Source organism: Lissotriton helveticus, chromosome 7 (assembly GCF_964261635.1).
Source record: "Lissotriton helveticus chromosome 7, aLisHel1.1, whole genome shotgun sequence".
Lineage (NCBI taxonomy): Eukaryota > Metazoa > Chordata > Amphibia > Caudata > Salamandridae > Lissotriton > Lissotriton helveticus.
Genome location: NC_136068.1, coordinates 1,355,544,680 through 1,355,562,166, shown reverse-complemented (window position 1 = coordinate 1,355,562,166; position 17,487 = coordinate 1,355,544,680). Strand labels below are relative to the sequence as shown.

The 17,487-nt window shown below is 47.3% G+C and overlaps 1 protein-coding gene across 6 annotated transcripts in view; it reads left to right on the top strand.

Moving 5' to 3' along the window:
• MYH10 (myosin heavy chain 10) overlaps positions 1–17,487 on the top strand; it is a 1,407,286-nt gene that overhangs the window by 312,979 nt on the left and 1,076,820 nt on the right. For all 6 annotated transcript variants that reach the window (XM_078654665.1, XM_078654664.1, XM_078654663.1 and 3 more), the window contains one exon: positions 11,208–11,351. In XM_078654665.1, the coding sequence (XP_078510791.1) occupies positions 11,208–11,351 (144 nt within the window). The remainder of the gene's footprint in view (positions 1–11,207; positions 11,352–17,487) is intronic.

Sequence of the window (17,487 nt, the reverse complement as noted above, 5' to 3'; positions counted from 1 at the left end):
GGCCCAGCGGACCCGTCTGGGGCCCCTAGCCGGAGGCGACACCGGAGGGTCCGACGCCGAGGAGGTCGTAAGATTCACCGGCGACGAACCAGATCCCGAAGGAGGTCCAGCGGCGTCGGGCCCGAAGGCGTCGGCGGCGTCGGGGCCGAAGCACCCGACGGCGTCGGTGCCGGAGCCGCCGACGCCTTCGGGCCCGACGCCGCTGGACCTCCTTCGGGATCTGGTTCGTCGCCGGTGAATCTTACGACCTCCTCGGCGTCGGACCCTCCGGTGTCGCCTCCGGCGCCGTCCTCGGGCGGCGCCGTCCCCGGTCCTGCCTTCGTTCCTGTTCAGCCGTCGGGACGGCCCCGATGGGCGCCGCTCCAGACGTCGTTTGGTGAATTTCACTTTTATGAACAGGCCCCATTGGTTGAGAACCCTGAGTTTCAGGAGATGGGTGATGAAGAGGACTGGGAGGGGTCTGAGGACCCTCTGACCAGGGAGTGTCAGTCTCAAGAGGACTGGACAGGAGAACTTGGGGAGGCCAGTGGCCTGGACACCTCTCCAGACACTGGTTTTGTCTCCCCTCCTACCGTGGCTTCGGAGGAGGGGGCAACTTATAGTGTGGTGCTGATGAGGGCTGCCAAGGCCTTGGGCCTTGAGCTCCCCGTCGCGGCCGTGAGGACTAATCTCCTCACTGAGGTCCTTAAACCGCAGTCAAGCTCGGCCGAGCCTCTGCTGCCCTTTAATGAGGCCTTGACCGACGTTCTTCTGGGCACTTGGTCCAAGCCCGCTACGGGTTCGCCCGTAGATAGGAACCACCCCACCCCCGAGAGCCTGGTCATCCAGGCCTCTAATTCCGAGACCGCGTTCCCGTCCGCCCCGCCGGACAGGGAATCCAAGAGGTATGAGCAGTATGGAAAGAAGATATTCTCATCTCTTAGTCTGGGTCTGCGGTCTTCCAACACCGCATGCCTCTTGGGCCGTTACACCCACTCCCTGTGGGATACGGTCGCGGATGTGCTGCCAGAGTGTCCGTTGGAGGTACGGGCCAAACTCGGCCAAGCCCTTGTGGAGGGCCGGGACGCAGCCAAGTATTCTATTAGGTGTGGGCTGGATACCACCGACTCGCTGGGCAGAGCGATGGCAACGACGGTGGCGGTCAGACGCCACGCCTGGCTGAGGTCCGCCAACTTTTCGGCAGATTTCCAGAACACCCTCATGGACATGCCGTTCGATGGCCGTCGCCTCTTTGGCGACAAAGCAGACCATGCGCTCGAGCGCTTTAAGGACTCCAGGGCTACGGCCAAGTCCTTGGGCCTCTCGGCCCCGCGCCAGCAATCGGCTGTTTATTACTCCTTTCGTGGCCACGGAAGGGGTGCACCCACACGTGCCGCTAGCCACGCTCCGCAGGGCAATACCCAACGCGGTGGCGGCCGTGGTAACCGCCGTCCGGGCGGTAGGGGTCAACGGCGAGGTCAGTCCACACCTTCCCCCGCAGCATCCGCCTCAAAACCCTCCTAGTCCGTGCTTTCAGGCCCATGTGACGCCAGTGGGGGGCAGGGTTCGCCATCACCACCTCCACTGGCGCACTGTCACTTCGGACAGGTGGGTGCTGCAAATCGTCCGAAGGGGCTACTCCCTCCCCTTCGAGGCGACTCCTTCAGCCATGCCACCGCAGAACCACCGTGTATCGGGGGATCATTTGCGACTTCTGCAGGAGGAAGTTACGGCCCTCTTGGCCAAGGGGGCCATCGAGCGCGTTCCTGGGCCAGAAGTAGGGTGTGGTTGCTACTCCCACTACTTTCTGGTACCCAAAAAGGGCAAAGGGGGCCTACGCCCTATATTGGATCTACGGAACGTCCACGGCTTCCTCCGGAAGGACAAGTTCAAGATGCTGACACTGGCTCAGCTCCTAGCTGCCCTGGACCCAGGAGACTGGATGGTAGCGTTGGACTTACAGGACGCTTATTTTCACATCCCCGTCCTGCCGGCCCACCGGCGCTACCTGCGGTTCACGGTTGGCCACAAGCACTTTCAGTTTACCGTGCTCCCCGTCGGCCTTACCAGCGCCCCACGGGTGTTCACAAAGGTGATGGCGGTGGTCGCAGCTCATCTGCGCAGGTTAGGGATTTCAGTCTTCCCCTGCCTCGACGACTGGTTGTTGAAGGCGGGCTCGCCCCAGACAGTCGTCAGCCACCTCCAGACTACGGCAGACCTCCTGCACCAGCTGGGGTTCTCCATCAATGTGCCGAAGTCACACCTGTGTCGCTCTCAGAAGCTCCTCTTCATCGGAGCGGTTCTGGACTCGGCGCAGTTTCGGGTTTATCCACTCGAACAGCGGGTCCAGGATATTCAGGCTCTGATTCCCATCTTTCAGCCGTTATCCCGGGTCTCGGTCATGTTTACGCTGCGGCTTCTGGGGCTGATGGCCTCCTGCATCCTTCTGGTGCATCACGCCAGGTGGCGGATGCGGGCTCTGCAGTGGGACCTGAAGTTTCAGTGGGCACAGCATCAGGGCAATCTGTCCGACCACGTCCTGATCTCGGAGGGCACTGCGAGACAGCTGCAGTGGTGGCTCACGGACCGCGATTGGGTCAGCGGCAGATCCCTCTCCCTTCCCCAACAGGAGCACGTAGTTGTGACGGACGCGTCCCTCCAGGGCTGGGGAGGCCACATGGGAGAGGCGGAGATCAGAGGCCTCTGGTCTCCGGCGGAGGCCCGGCTCCACATCAACCTGTTGGAGTTACGGGCGATTCGTCTAGCACTGAAGGCATTCCTCCCCTCTGTCCGGGGGAGTGTAGTGCAGGTGTTCACGGACAACACCACCGCCATGTGGTACTGCAACAAACAGGGCAGGGTGGGGTCGTGGACCCTTTGCCAGGAGGCTCTGCCCCTCTGGCAGTGGCTGGAACGCCAGGGCGTGACCCTGGTGGCTCAACACCTGGCGGGTTCTCTGAACGCCAGGGCGGACGAGCTCAGCCGTCGGTGCATGATGGATCACGAATGGCGTCTGAACTCGGACGTGGCGCAAGGCCTCTTTCAGCGATGGGGAGAGCCTTGGTTAGATCTATTCGCCACCGAAGACAACGCGCAATGTCATCAGTTCTGCGCGTTGGAATTTCCAAGGCGGCACTCGCTCGGAGACGCTTTTCGTCGCGAGTGGTGTTGCGGTCTGTTGTACGCCTTTCCGCCTATACCACTTCTGCCCAGAGTGCTGAAGAAGATCAGGCGCAACCGGGCCCAAGTCATCCTTGTGGCTCCGGACTGGGCTCGAAGGTACTGGTATCCCGAGCTACTCAGTATGTCAGTCGATCCCCCGGTTCGTCTGCCTCTTCAGGAGGACCTTCTGTCGCAGCATCAGGGGACGGTCCTCCACCCGAACCTGTCCAGTCTCCACCTCCATGCTTGGAGATTGAGCGGCGACAGTTGAGGCCATTTGACTTGCCTCCTGAAGTCTGTAACGTCATTCTGGCAGCCAGGCGTCCCTCCACAAAGTCGGTATACGCCTGCAGGTGGAACAGATTTGTGGCATGGTGCACAGCAAAGGCTGTGGATCCTCTTGCTGCCCCTCTTTCGGAGGTTCTTCTCTTCCTTCTTTCTCTTGCCCAGCAGGGCTCTGCTCTGGGCACTATCAAGGGCTACCTTTCTGCCCTTTCAGCCTTTCTCAGGCTACCTGATCAGCCTTCTTTGTTCAAGTCCCCTATTGTAAACAGATTTCTTAAGGGCATCACACACACGTTTCCTCCTGTTCCGTTTGTGATGCCCCAGTGGGACTTGAACCTGGTTCTTACATTTCTGATGTGCGCTCCCTTTGAGCCACTTCGCAACTGTCCTCTTCGCCTTCTGACTTTGAAGACGGCTTTCCTGGTTGCCATCACCTCTGCCAGGAGAGTGAGTGAGCTCCAGGCTCTTTCTTGTACTCCACCTTTCCTTTCTGTCCATCCGGACAAGGTGGTGCTTCGTACCAAACCTTCTTTCCTGCCCAAGGTTGTCACGGCCTTCCACATCGGGCAGTCTATCACCTTGCCAACCTTCTTTCCGCCACCGCATCCCTCTAAAGAGGAAGAGCGGCTCCACCGTCTGGACCCAAAACGTGCGCTCTCATTTTATTTGGCAGTTGTCTAGTTATTCACACAATCAACAACTTCTTTTGTCATTTACTTTCAAATATATTCTTCATAGACTTTAGACAGATAAATTCAAAATGCATTGGCATTTATTCGAGCAACGTTTAAATCAAATTGCAGCCAATGGTTCATTTAGAGAACATAGTCAACATGTAATTGTAGCTTCATTACATTCATAACTTCAAAGCAGTGCTCTCGGTACGAGGGGGAGGGGTGAGTGAAGTGAGTGGGACACGGTAAAGGTGTGGTGACATTTTTGTGGCATCATTTCGCAATTGAGAAGCCTTTACACTCAAATCAATAAGCAAAGGTTCCGAATGAACATCACGCATAGAGGGCGAGACACAATCTCTTTTTTCAGTCCTATGGTGTGAAGTGAGCAGAGCGTAGTTCTACGTTTCGACCCCTGTTACGCTAAAGGGTTGCTTTCAGCCTCATGTTGGGGTCTTCATCAGGAAGGAATGGGGGGGGAGAGCCTAGGGGGCAAGGTAAACATTTATTTAGTAATTATCAGTGATTGTGTGTTTATTCAGGAAACGGTGACATTGGGCATGTGGTATTACCTACATCAAAAGACGGTCGGTATCTGTACCGTCTACGGCGGGGCCCACAGCTCCAGAGTGATTCTGAAATAAATTAAATTAACACTGGGCGTCAAGGTGCTAGTTTTGTTATAAAACTGCCTAAGGGTGAGTGGTCATACAGAACGGGACTTACTTTCAGGTAGTACTATTTAGGCATAGTACCGGATTGCGCTGTGAGGGCGTCCCTCACGCCCGGGGACATCAAGTGCTCCTTAGCTGGGGGGACAGAAAAATAGCGCATTGTGGATTTGGGCATGGATGTTTTGGCATATCAGAGAAAAGTTAGTTTAGGGGGCAACAGCCCAGCAGGAGAGGTTGGAGCGTTACCTTAGATCGGAACCGCAATGCGTGGACTCCCTTTCCAGCGGCGGGCTGCATCCGAGTGATTACTCGCGGTGCAGCCGCTGGATGCCGGTAAAGGGAAAGGAGGCTCGTCTCAGGCGGCCAATCAGAGGGCGGACCCGTTCCAACCCGTAAGGGAGCGTCTAGTCTGATTATACTGTGGCGAGACGAAGGCAAGGGGGAGTCTCAAAATAACTTGTGACGGGTGTATGCACGGTCAGCCTTGGTCTAGCTACGTGGTGCTATCAGTAGCGGTTTTCATGTGGAAGCATCTTGAAGGCAGACATGATAAAAAATATATTCACAATCAAATTATCAGATTGTTTGAAACACTTGCATGCCGACGATCGTGGCTATAAGCATGTAACATGTGGAAACACATACAAGTAGCACCTCATTGTAGTTCAGCAAAACGTCTGACAATTAAAACGGATTCATAAATACCTTATAGCAATACAATTGTCAATCATCAAAAATCATCCATGTATAGATGATCATGTTATGTTAAAAAAACACCCGGTGGTGGAGGGGAATCACCTTCACATCAGACATGGCAGTAGTAACATAAGAAATCATTCATAAGTGCACAATTACTGATGAAAACGCTAGTGTGTAGATGGCAGTGGCAAAAGTCATCGGGCAATTTGCAAAACTAGACACTGTATAGTGACAAATTATATGTAGAAAACAATGTACCCTGTGTCTACAATAATCGGATGGTACACAGAAGGACAATCTTTGAGAATCAGAAGGCTGTAACGAGTAGTTCAGAGTCTATGTTGAAACACAAAGTTCATTCTGGACACAAACTAGCCATCTGGGAAAAATTAGCGTCAAGTTCATTAAGGCCCCTCCTAATGGTTTGAAATTTCTGCATCCACTTACATTCCCTGGTGTTAAGGATGGAGGTCAAGTTACCTCCCCGTGGTCCCAGACATACTTTCTCTATCACTAGCCAGCGTAGAGATTCTGGTGCATGGTTTCTTTCTTGAAAGTGTTCCACCAGCAATTTTGGGTTGTCTACGAAGATGGCTGGTTCGTTCCGGACCTGGAGTCCGGTCGGTATGATGTTCGCTCTGAGATAGCCTGTTAGTAAATGGCCATGTAGCTTGGTTCTCACTAACTTCTTCTCTAAGCGTTCAAGTCTAGTGATCTTCTCATTGAGGGAATGGTCCACACTGCGAGTGTCGCTGGTAAGGAAAGCAGTTCCCGTTTCACCCCCGATACGATCATTGCTTGATACTCCACAGGCACCTACGATCCAGAGCCTTTGGAAGCTACCTGAAATTGTTGGACACTTCAAATGCACCTCTTGCAAAGCATGTCCGATGTGCTGGGAGACAAAACAAATACAATATAACAACTTCACTATCAATCTGAAGTCCCTGACCAATTGTAACTCCAGTGGGGTGATCTATGCGATCTTATGCCCCTGTGACCTCATGTATATAGGTCAAACTATACAAAAAGTTAAAAATCGTATATTTCAGCACTGCAGCAGAATCCGTTGCGCCACTACCGGGGCCCCGCTGGTGGAACACTTTCAAGAAAGAAACCATGCACCAGAATCTCTACGCTGGCTAGTGATAGAGAAAGTATGTCTGGGACCACGGGGAGGTAACTTGACCTCCATCCTTAACACCAGGGAATGTAAGTGGATGCAGAAATTTCAAACCATTAGGAGGGGCCTTAATGAACTTGACGCTAATTTTTCCCAGATGGCTAGTTTGTGTCCAGAATGAACTTTGTGTTTCAACATAGACTCTGAACTACTCGTTACAGCCTTCTGATTCTCAAAGATTGTCCTTCTGTGTACCATCCGATTATTGTAGACACAGGGTACATTGTTTTCTACATATAATTTGTCACTATACAGTGTCTAGTTTTGCAAATTGCCCGATGACTTTTGCCACTGCCATCTACACACTAGCGTTTTCATCAGTAATTGTGCACTTATGAATGATTTCTTATGTTACTACTGCCATGTCTGATGTGAAGGTGATTCCCCTCCACCACCGGGTGTTTTTTTAACATAACATGATCATCTATACATGGATGATTTTTGATGATTGACAATTGTATTGCTATAAGGTATTTATGAATCCGTTTTAATTGTCAGACGTTTTGCTGAACTACAATGAGGTGCTACTTGTATGTGTTTCCACATGTTACATGCTTATAGCCACGATCGTCGGCATGCAAGTGTTTCAAACAATCTGATAATTTGATTGTGAATATATTTTTTATCATGTCTGCCTTCAAGATGCTTCCACATGAAAACCGCTACTGATAGCACCACGTAGCTAGACCAAGGCTGACCGTGCATACACCCGTCACAAGTTATTTTGAGACTCCCCCTTGCCTTCGTCTCGCCACAGTATAATCAGACTAGACGCTCCCTTACGGGTTGGAACGGGTCCGCCCTCTGATTGGCCGCCTGAGACGAGCCTCCTTTCCCTTTACCGGCATCCAGCGGCTGCACCGCGAGTAATCACTCGGATGCAGCCCGCCGCTGGAAAGGGAGTCCACGCATTGCGGTTCTGATCTAAGGTAACGCTCCAACCTCTCCTGCTGGGCTGTTGCCCCCTAAACTAACTTTTCTCTGATATGCCAAAACATCCATGCCCAAATCCACAATGAACTATTTTTCTGTCCCCCCAGCTAAGGAGCACTTGATGTCCCCGGGCGTGAGGGACGCCCTCACAGCGCAATCCGGTACTATGCCTAAATAGTACTACCTGAAAGTAAGTCCCGTTCTGTATGACCACTCACCCTTAGGCAGTTTTATAACAAAACTAGCACCTTGACGCCCAGTGTTAATTTAATTTATTTCAGAATCACTCGGGAGCTGTGGGCCCCGCCGTAGACGGTACAGATACCGACCGTCTTTTGATGTAGGTAATACCACATGCCCAATGTCACCGTTTCCTGAATAAACACACAATCACTGATAATTACTAAATAAATGTTTACCTTGCCCCCTAGGCTCTCCCCCCCATTCCTTCCTGATGAAGACCCCAACATGAGGCTGAAAGCAACCCTTTAGCGTAACAGGGGTCGAAACGTAGAACTACGCTCTGCTCACTTCACACCATAGGACTGAAAAAAGAGATTGTGTCTCGCCCTCTATGCGTGATGTTGATTCGGAACCTTTGCTTATTGATTTGAGTGTAAAGGCTTCTCAATTGCGAAATGGTGCCACAAAAATGTCACCACACCTTTACCGTGTCCCACTCACTTCACTCACCCCTCCCCCTCGCACCGAGAGCACTGCTTTGAAGTTATGAATGTAATGAAGCTACAATTACATGTTGACTATGTTCTCTAAATGAACCATTGGCTGCAATTTGATTTAAACGTTGCTCGAATAAATGCCAATGCATTTTGAATTTATCTGTCTAAAGTCTATGAAGAATATATTTGAAAGTAAATGACAAAAGAAGTTGTTGATTGTGTGAATAACTAGACAACTGGCTTACTACAAGCCTGTTTGAAACTTTCCAACTCGGACCAACCCCAATTTTGCACTGTTCCACGGACCCAGGTCCTGAGTTCGCAAGGGCCTACCCCTTTTTGTACTCATACTCATTTTATTTGGATCGCACACGCCAGTTCCGGGTGGATGACCAACTCTTTGTTGGTTACGTGGGCGCTAAGAAGGGGAAAGCGGTGCACAAGAGGACCATCTCCCGGTGGATCATCTTGTGTATCCAGGCATGCTACTCTTTGGCTAGGAAGGAGCCCCCGGCTGGACTGTGGGCTCATTCTACCCGAGCCACGGCGACTACCACTGCCCTTACAAGACATCTGTCAGGCAGCTACGTGGGCATCGCTGCACACGTTTGCAAGACACTACTGCCTGGACACCCAAGTCCGGAGGGATGGCTTCTTTGGCCGTTCCGTCCTCCAGGACTTTCTGGTGTGATTATTGGTTCGCAGACCCACCACCGGGGTTGGTATTGCTGGGGTATCTATTCTAAGGTAAGGAATCTAATACTAACGTGTCTCTTTCAGATGCACAAGTTACTACTTGTGTAACGATATATCTGTAAGAGACATTAGTTAGTATTAGATTCCTTACCGACCCACCCATCCTCCCCGTTCTGCGAACCAATATCTAGGGTTAGGGTTGTCCCCTTTCAGGGCCCTAGTTTCAATGGCACCAGTGTTGGTTTTTAACATGGCTCTGTGTTTCTGGCGCGGAAAAGCTGTGTCTAAGAACTGACGCCAGCACGCGGAGGCGGCGTCTAAGTACTCCGACGACGTCATCACGGCGCCCACGATGCCGGCGACGGACGCGGAGCCGCAGACGACGCCTACCGACGCGCAAGGGTACTGCTACGCAAAAGTTTCCGGATCCAGTCTGACGCCTGGGGATATTCTAAGGTAAGGAATCTAATACTAACTAATGTCTCTTACGTAGTAACTTGTGCATTAGTTTCCCACGTGTATTTGTGTGTGTGCTTTCTATTCTACGTTGGTTAATTTTAATCCCACATGATTAATACATATTACATTATTGGCAGGCAACTTCACGAGGGGTATACAAAAATGTTTTTCACCCTCGCTCCATCAGCCACATAGACTTGTGCTCTAGGATGTTGTCGAAGTGTTTAAAGTATTTTTACCATTGTCATCACCCGAACTAGGCCAGTTTATGAACTGACATTTCTTACACCTTACCTCAGTATTTCCCAAAATTCCTTAAATATCCTAGCTGCCGCCACATCATTTTGGGAAGTGGTGTAGGACGGTTTAAACCAGTAGAGCACAAAGTTATCAGTAAGATAAAACAAAGTAGCTATATTAGTTTTGAGAAATAACATTTAGATAAATATTTAGCCTTTTAGTCTCGCTTGTGTTGGCCCTCAACTGGGGCTTGGGCTATACCAAAGCAGAATGCCTTTAATAACCAGTATAGCTCGAGGTAGAATGGCTATAAGGCTAGTGGGACATTCCACCCACCGAGGGTAGCATGTTTTGAATTCGAAAACACAATCCCCAGCGCATGTAAAATTACAATCCACACATATTACATGACCTCCCTTTCTTTACAAAGTACGTTTTGAATTAGAAAGAGAGGAAAAGGAATACGTACATTGGAATGTTGGAGATGAAGGATTATACCAGCCATTTGTAAGCCAAGAGCTTCTCCATTGCATTCAGTGGAGCTCTCAGTTGTTCCAATGTTCTATGCTGATAAGTAATTACTATTACATTAAATACAAAATTAGCTGGGAAACAAGGGCGCATAGCTTTTTTCAGGAACTGCTAGAAAAATATGATGCGTTAACATTGGATACAAAATGTATTGCCTAACGACCAAAGTCTTTATATCTATTTGATTAAATTTACAAAAACATTAGTAATTTTGATTTATGTCCTGTAACTAATAAACCACACCAGTTAATCTCATGTTTTTCACCTTTTCAATAAACATGTATTTTTGTGAACGTTGCCTTTTGGAATATATGTTTAACTGTTTGGGGCTACCACATTGCTCAGTATTTGGAATCTGTTTCAACAGCCCACACGTTCGGCACATTTGTATCACTGTTAACAGTAGACAAACGAGGGTAAATTCACATGCAAATTCAAGGACATTTTAATCCCAAGATCCCTTCTTCTCACTGGCAACTGCGTAAATGAAGCTTTACTACCTTTCTTAATCTTGTTCACCAAATTAAAAGGAAGGAAGACCGGACAGGCCGTTTGAGATGTACGTTATCTCGTAATCCTGGCTGGAGGAAGGGAGTGCACATGGGAAAAACAGGTATTCGCAAGAGTCTGCAGATCCATTAGCCATAAGTGTAATAGTTTAATCATAGGTATGGGAGTGTCTCAAAACAGGTAATGTTAGACATGAGTTCATTGGCAGATATGGAAGGCAATCAAGAGCAAGAAGGAGGCATCAGGGGATTTCAAAATACCCGGGACAAAGCAAGTAAGTTAAATAGGAGTCAAAACTCATATAAAAAGGATATCTATGTTTACAGACCCTGTGTTTTTTCTAGTTAATGTGCTAGGAATCCAGTAAAGCCACTGTGCTTGATTTTTTTTTTTTAAAGCTGATGTATGTAGGCAGTTGCTTTTGCTGATGGCAAGCCTCGGTTTGTTTGTATTTGTTTCATTTGTTTATTTTTAAAATATTTATTTTTTATTTTTAATACAGCTGATTTGCTCTTGGAAGGATTTAACAATTACAAATTTGTTTCAAATGGAAACCTTCCCATTCCCGGGCAGCAGGACAAAGATAATTTTCAGGAAACCATGGAAGCAATGCACATTATGGGATTCACTCACGAGGAAATCCTATGTAAGTGGCATGTATCGATAATAACAATGGAACATAATATGAAATCTGCTATTTGCTATATTTTATAGATGTATGTATTTCTCTTTAATTACTTCAACACCTTCTCCTGCACATTTTATGAAAATATTGCTCAGGCAGGGTTTATAAGGGTGTTCTGTAGATGGCAGAGAACATTTAGGCTTATTGCTTGAAGTGACGTACCAAGTACTTGCCAATCTGTGGTTCTGATTTCAGTTTTCCCCTTTATATTTAGAACCTTTTATACACTTCACAGAAAAGGTATTATACATAAGGGCCACTCTGAGTTGTTTTGGTTCTAGAGCTTTCCATTTCTGTCTGCTTTTGACGTGGTACTAGACAAAGTGTGAAGTCTGCTTGTACACACCATGATGCATGATTTACTTATCATAGCAAACCAGCACACCACCCAGTCAATTTCAACACACCAACCCCTTCCATATTTATGGGAACTTAAGTTGACGTCTATTATGCAATGATCTCGTTTTTTTTCCCGTGGCTTCTTGGTAAATCATTTTGCTCCAATACTAACCTCTGTTGTAGAATTCTCACTTTCCATAGTTCAGAAACGGGACCACTCTTCCATAGTTAAGACTGAAGGAGAAGGGCAGATTTTGATGGCCTTCATTTTGTTGCTTCCAAAGCCCTGCTTTTGTGGGATTTTGTCTCGGACGTTCCTTGCTATAATGCTGGTTCATGCATTTTCACTTGTGTTACTGTTCCATATCATTTGATTTATTAATTGTAGTAGATCGCTCCTCAAATCCTTGTATAATTGAGATTTATTTGAAAATACTTTCCTTCCCTAAAACATAAACTTTTTTACAATGTTTTCTCTGTGAAAGCTACCTTTCCATATAGATATGGAGTGTAAACACTATTCCACATAGCACACATGGAGCTAGCACAACTTCTTGAACAGGTCCTTAACCCTAACTGTTAAACACTGCTTTCAAAGTTTTAGTTGCTTGTTTTCTAGTCAGAGAACAGTATCCTACAGCTCCTGCCTTGACGTAAGATCCACTTTCTTAAAAAGCATGCAAACTGGTGCTCTTCTGTTTTTAGGTCACCTACCAGACAACTTTCATCTGTAGGTCACTGAAAGTCTCTAGTGGACCAACAACGTACAGTGGGCTAAGAGCCCTACCAATGTTTAGCTTAACAGTTAGTTTCATTTTCTTGTTTTTTATTCGAAGGCTTGCCTGCCTCTTATTGTGTTTGTCACTCCCTTGTAGCAAAACCTCTTAATTATGCTTTTGATTGGCTGACTTGTATTCTTCCACTGGTCACATTTACGGAACTATCTTTTTCTTAGTTTTTCAGCACACCTTGAAAGTACATGTGTTTTATAGCCCTCCCTTGTGTGCTTCCTCTTCCACCCTGCTATACTGGTCCCCCACACTCTGTTACCATGGCCTAAAGCTCGTCAAATACTCCCCCATCCACTACCAATTACTTCCCACCTCTGCTTCCCTGCACACTCCTTATTTACTCCCCTACCCCTAGTGAGGGGTCCATAGCAGGGCCCAGTAGCTCCCATTTGCTGTCGGGCCTCTCTGTTTTAAGAGATGTTGTTTTAAGCAAGGGAAAATCATTTTTTTATTTACTGCCTCAAGCGGACGCAGTCAACTTTGATTGGTAAATACAAAAAACTATAAATAATGTGACCACCACATCAATCAGTAGGCTTATACATGCGCACATGTACGTCATCAAATGGTAAACAGCAATCACAGCGCGGTTTTTACCATGCTGTGCCATTACATCGCATGCGTTGCAACGCATGCGATGTAACTGCGCGTAGCCATTACTACACATACCATTACATCGCATGCGCTGTTACAACGCATGCGATGTAATGCCGATCCACCTCGATGTGCGGAAACTTAGGCTGTTTGCTCACAACAACGTGCACCGCTGTGAAGCAGGAACCGGCAACCGGGAGCAGAGACAGCGACGCAGGAGAGGAACCACGAGAAAGAGGTAAGGCTGATTGTGCTTGGGGTGGGGGTAGTGGTTTAGGGTAGTGTCGTAGTGTTTTAGGGTTAGGGGTAGTGTATGGGTGGGAGTAGTGTGGGTAGTGGTTTAGGGTAGTGTTGTAGTGTTTTTGGGTAGAGTAGTGGTGTTTGGGTAGTGTAGGGGGTCGTGCTAGGGGTAGTGTTTTAGGGTTAGGGGTAGTGTAGGGGTGGGAGCAGTGTGGGTAGTGGTTTAGGGTAGTGTTGTAGTGTTTTAGGGGTTAGGGTAGTGTTGTAGTGTTTGTGTAGTCGTTTAGGGTTTAGTGTAGTGTTGTAGTGTTTGTATAGTGTAGTGTTTTAGGCTTTAGGGTAGTGTAGTAGTGTAGTGTTTTAGGGTTTAGGGTAGTGTTGTAGTGTTTTTGTAGTGTTTTAGGGTAGTGTTGTAGTGTTTGTGTAGTGTTTTAGGCTTTAGGGTAGTGTCGTAGTGTAGTGTTTTAGGGTTTAGGGTAGTGTTGTAGTGTTTGAGTAGTGTAGTGCATTAGGGTAGTGCGGGAGTGTTTATGTTGTGTTTTAGGGTTTAGGGTAACGTTGTAGTGTTTGTGTAGTGTAGTGTTTTTAGGGTTTAGGGTAGTGTAGTGTTTGTGTAGTGTTTTAGGGTAGTGTTGTAGTGTAGTGTTTTAGGGTAGTGTTGGGCGGGTCGTGTAGGGCAGTGTAATGTTATTTGAGGGAGAGGACTGGGGTCAGGGGAGGGTTGTGTAGAGGTAGGGTTGTCACTTACCTTGTAAACTTTAACCACGAGTATAGCTTTACCACGTATTCCTTTGCGTTGTATTGGCATGGGTGGTAAAGGCATACTCGTGGTAAAAGTTTGCGATGAAATGGCATGTCGTTGTAATGACACACGTGGTATTAGTATGCGATGTAATGACATACATCACAAACGGTAAACATACATCCTCATCAAACATGTGTGCACCTACTGAAAGGTGCAGCCGCATCCCCTGTATTTTCCTAATGCAAGCTTTCTGACTAGGTCATTTAAAGGCTGCTCTTGCAGCAGTGATAACTTTCTCCTATTTTTCCTCAAAGCATTTGAATGACCTTCCTCTAGTTTAACCTTATGTTCAGCCAAAACATTTTATAAACATAGATGTTTTCAGCCTTGATTGTAGGTAAGTTCCAGTTCCGGTTCTAGTCAGTCACTAATCCATTTTGAGCCACACCCTAAATTGTCCCAGGCTGCAGTAGCACCAGTCCATTCAGGATATTTCACATTTCTACAAATGTATTACAACATGTGTGTTGTATTGCAAATGTTCTTAATTTAAATTTTAGTTTTAAACTTGGGTGAATTAAGCTTGGTTTACAAGGATTACTCAGATAAGTCAAATATTTAAAGAATAAGAACCGTTTTAGAGCTCCTGCAAGGGAAATAAGAAATTGAATACTATCTAGTTGAACGAGTCAAAAATTGCTAAAAAAAATTCTGTGCCTTTCTGACTTTCTTAATGGAGGGTCATAGCTTAATATTCTGCCTAACGGCTTTAGATTAGTTAAAAAATGTATTAGGTATGTAAACCAAGCGTTGCTGGATCCAGAAATAATAGTATTGCTAATATTTTCATTTTCACAGTTAACCTTTCCTACCACCAAGATAAGATCATATAATTTTGGTCTAAAAAAGGTTAATATCACAAAGGTTCTCGCCGTGAATGAGGGGATCCCCACATGCATATGCCTATATTTTAGTAGTACATGTAGAAGGGGCAGTTGGGAGTAGCGGGATAGTCTGAAGCATGAGCACTTGACTTTGTCCAATGCAGATAGGTTGTTCTAGCTTTCTGAAATTATTTTAGTTGACTTTGAGAACGTCTTTCTCACTCAGTTGGGACTCTGTCTTCGGCATTCTCAAGAACTCTAATTGTGGCCCCAGATTTCTAGCCTGCTTTAAGCTCCTATACACAAACACTTGTTCGTGGGTACCTGTAAATGGAGTGATGTCATCTGTTGAAGGCAGAAAGGGGGTTGCACTTTGCCCTGCCCCCCAGTCCCCTTCCCCCCAAAACGTTTTGCACTTCCACTTTAAACAGCTTGTAAATTGGAATTAGAATGGACAGATTGTTAAAGGGCCTTGATTGGAACAATGAGTGAGACAGTCAAACCTATTTATAGGCAGATGACCTTTTGAAATACACCAACATTGCCAGGTACCCATGGTGGAATGACTGGCAACTTAACTTGTGGTTAAGATGCCCCACCGACATCAGAGGATAGGCTACAAATGTCTTGGATGTTATTGTACTGAAAATTAATGCGCCAATTGTGAACTTTATTTGCTGAGCTGAGGCCAATAAGGGGTGTAAAAAGGTGAATAAAGGAGTGGAGAACATTAGCTCCTTTATTTATTTTATAATCTGATTTTATTAATGTATTGCACAAGGTGAAAAGTGATGATCAAGTTGCCTTTTGGCTGCTGATAGAGGACATATTTCGCTTGAATTAACACCCCCAACCCCTTTCCCAATCCCACGCTGGACATGATTATGTCCACCCTCCTCCAAGTCAAAGAAGATCTCCACACCCTCAAAGAGTTACTCCTCACACAATCCAGACACCCCCTACCCACCACCACTCCGCCCCTAACAAATCCCCCACCCATCCTACTCACCCTCTCACACAAAACTCCCCACACTGGACCTCAATCCCCACTCGCAATCCCACCAACTGCTCCCGACGCACCATCAATCCACTTTCGGACCACGACATACGCACCCTCCTCCGCTCATATGACCCAGTTCCCCAAAACCACTTAGCCACCACACACCTTTCCATCCCCACGATTCACTCTAACCCCCTTAGGCACTCCACACAAAACAACAATAGAGGCTCCGTCCCAACTAACCTTAAAAAAGTCCCCCTCACTCTAGAACCCACTACCACCCTCTACACCCCCAGGCTCAAATGCATACTTCTCAACTGCAGGTCGGCCCCTAGACACTCCTCCGACATCGCTGATCTCATCAAAACACTGGACCTTGATCTAACCATACTGACTGAAACCTGGTTAACTGAATGTTCTACACCTATCATGGATATTCTAGTTCCACCCAACTACCTCATCATTAGACTTGGCAGGTCCAGCAAGACAGGCGGTGGAATCGCATGTATTTATAGGAGCAACCTCTCAGTTACTAGAGTCACCTCCCCCCACTTACCTCCTGCAAATACATCTGCCTCAATGTCATCTGCGAGAGCAAACCTGTATGCTCTCTACACGTCATCTACCACTCACCTGGGGACACCTCATCTCCACCCAACAACTCATGGACACAATCTCAACCTATTCCGGACGGCAAAACACTCAAATTTTCCTTGGTGACTTCAATCTCCATTGGAACGATCACAATGACGCAGTGGTAAATAGTCTCAAAAGCTACCTCAACGCTCTTGACCTCACCCAAATCTGCAACAGCCCGACCCACGATAAAGGCTCTATCCTCGACCTTATCATCTCCAAAGAGAACTCTACCCAGCTTGGGTCAATCCAACCCTGTGACTGGTCAGACCACCACATTATCACATTCTTCATCAATGAAAAAGTTAAACTTAACCCGGCTCAAACCACCAAATCCAAGGTCTGGAAAAGAGACCTGAAGAAACTCAACGCAAACTCTTTACCTTCCCACAGCTGCAATCTCCTCCTTCCCCCTACCGGCGCTCCTGACGTTCAATCTTTGACCGACCACTACCTCAACTCTATGACCTCAATAATCAATGAGGCCGCCCCCTTGCAATGGAAAAGAGTCTCCACTAAGAACTCCAACCCATGGTACGATGGTAGACTCAACAAAGATAGACGAGCCATGCGAATGGCAGAGCGCACCTGGAGATCAGCCCCTTCGGCACTGCACCTTAAAACTCTGAAGAAAAAGAGAAACGCCTACTTCAGGAAAATCAAGCGCACAAAATCTGATTTCTTCAGCCTGCAGCTCGACCAAGCAAAAAACAGGCCAAGAAAACTGTTTGAACTAATCAAAACACAATCCAAGGCACAACCCCAACATTCACATAGCACAATAGGGGATATACCATCCTGTGAAGACTTCTCTGCTTTCTTTAATCTAAAGACTGATAACATAAGGAGCGATCTCCGCAATGACGTA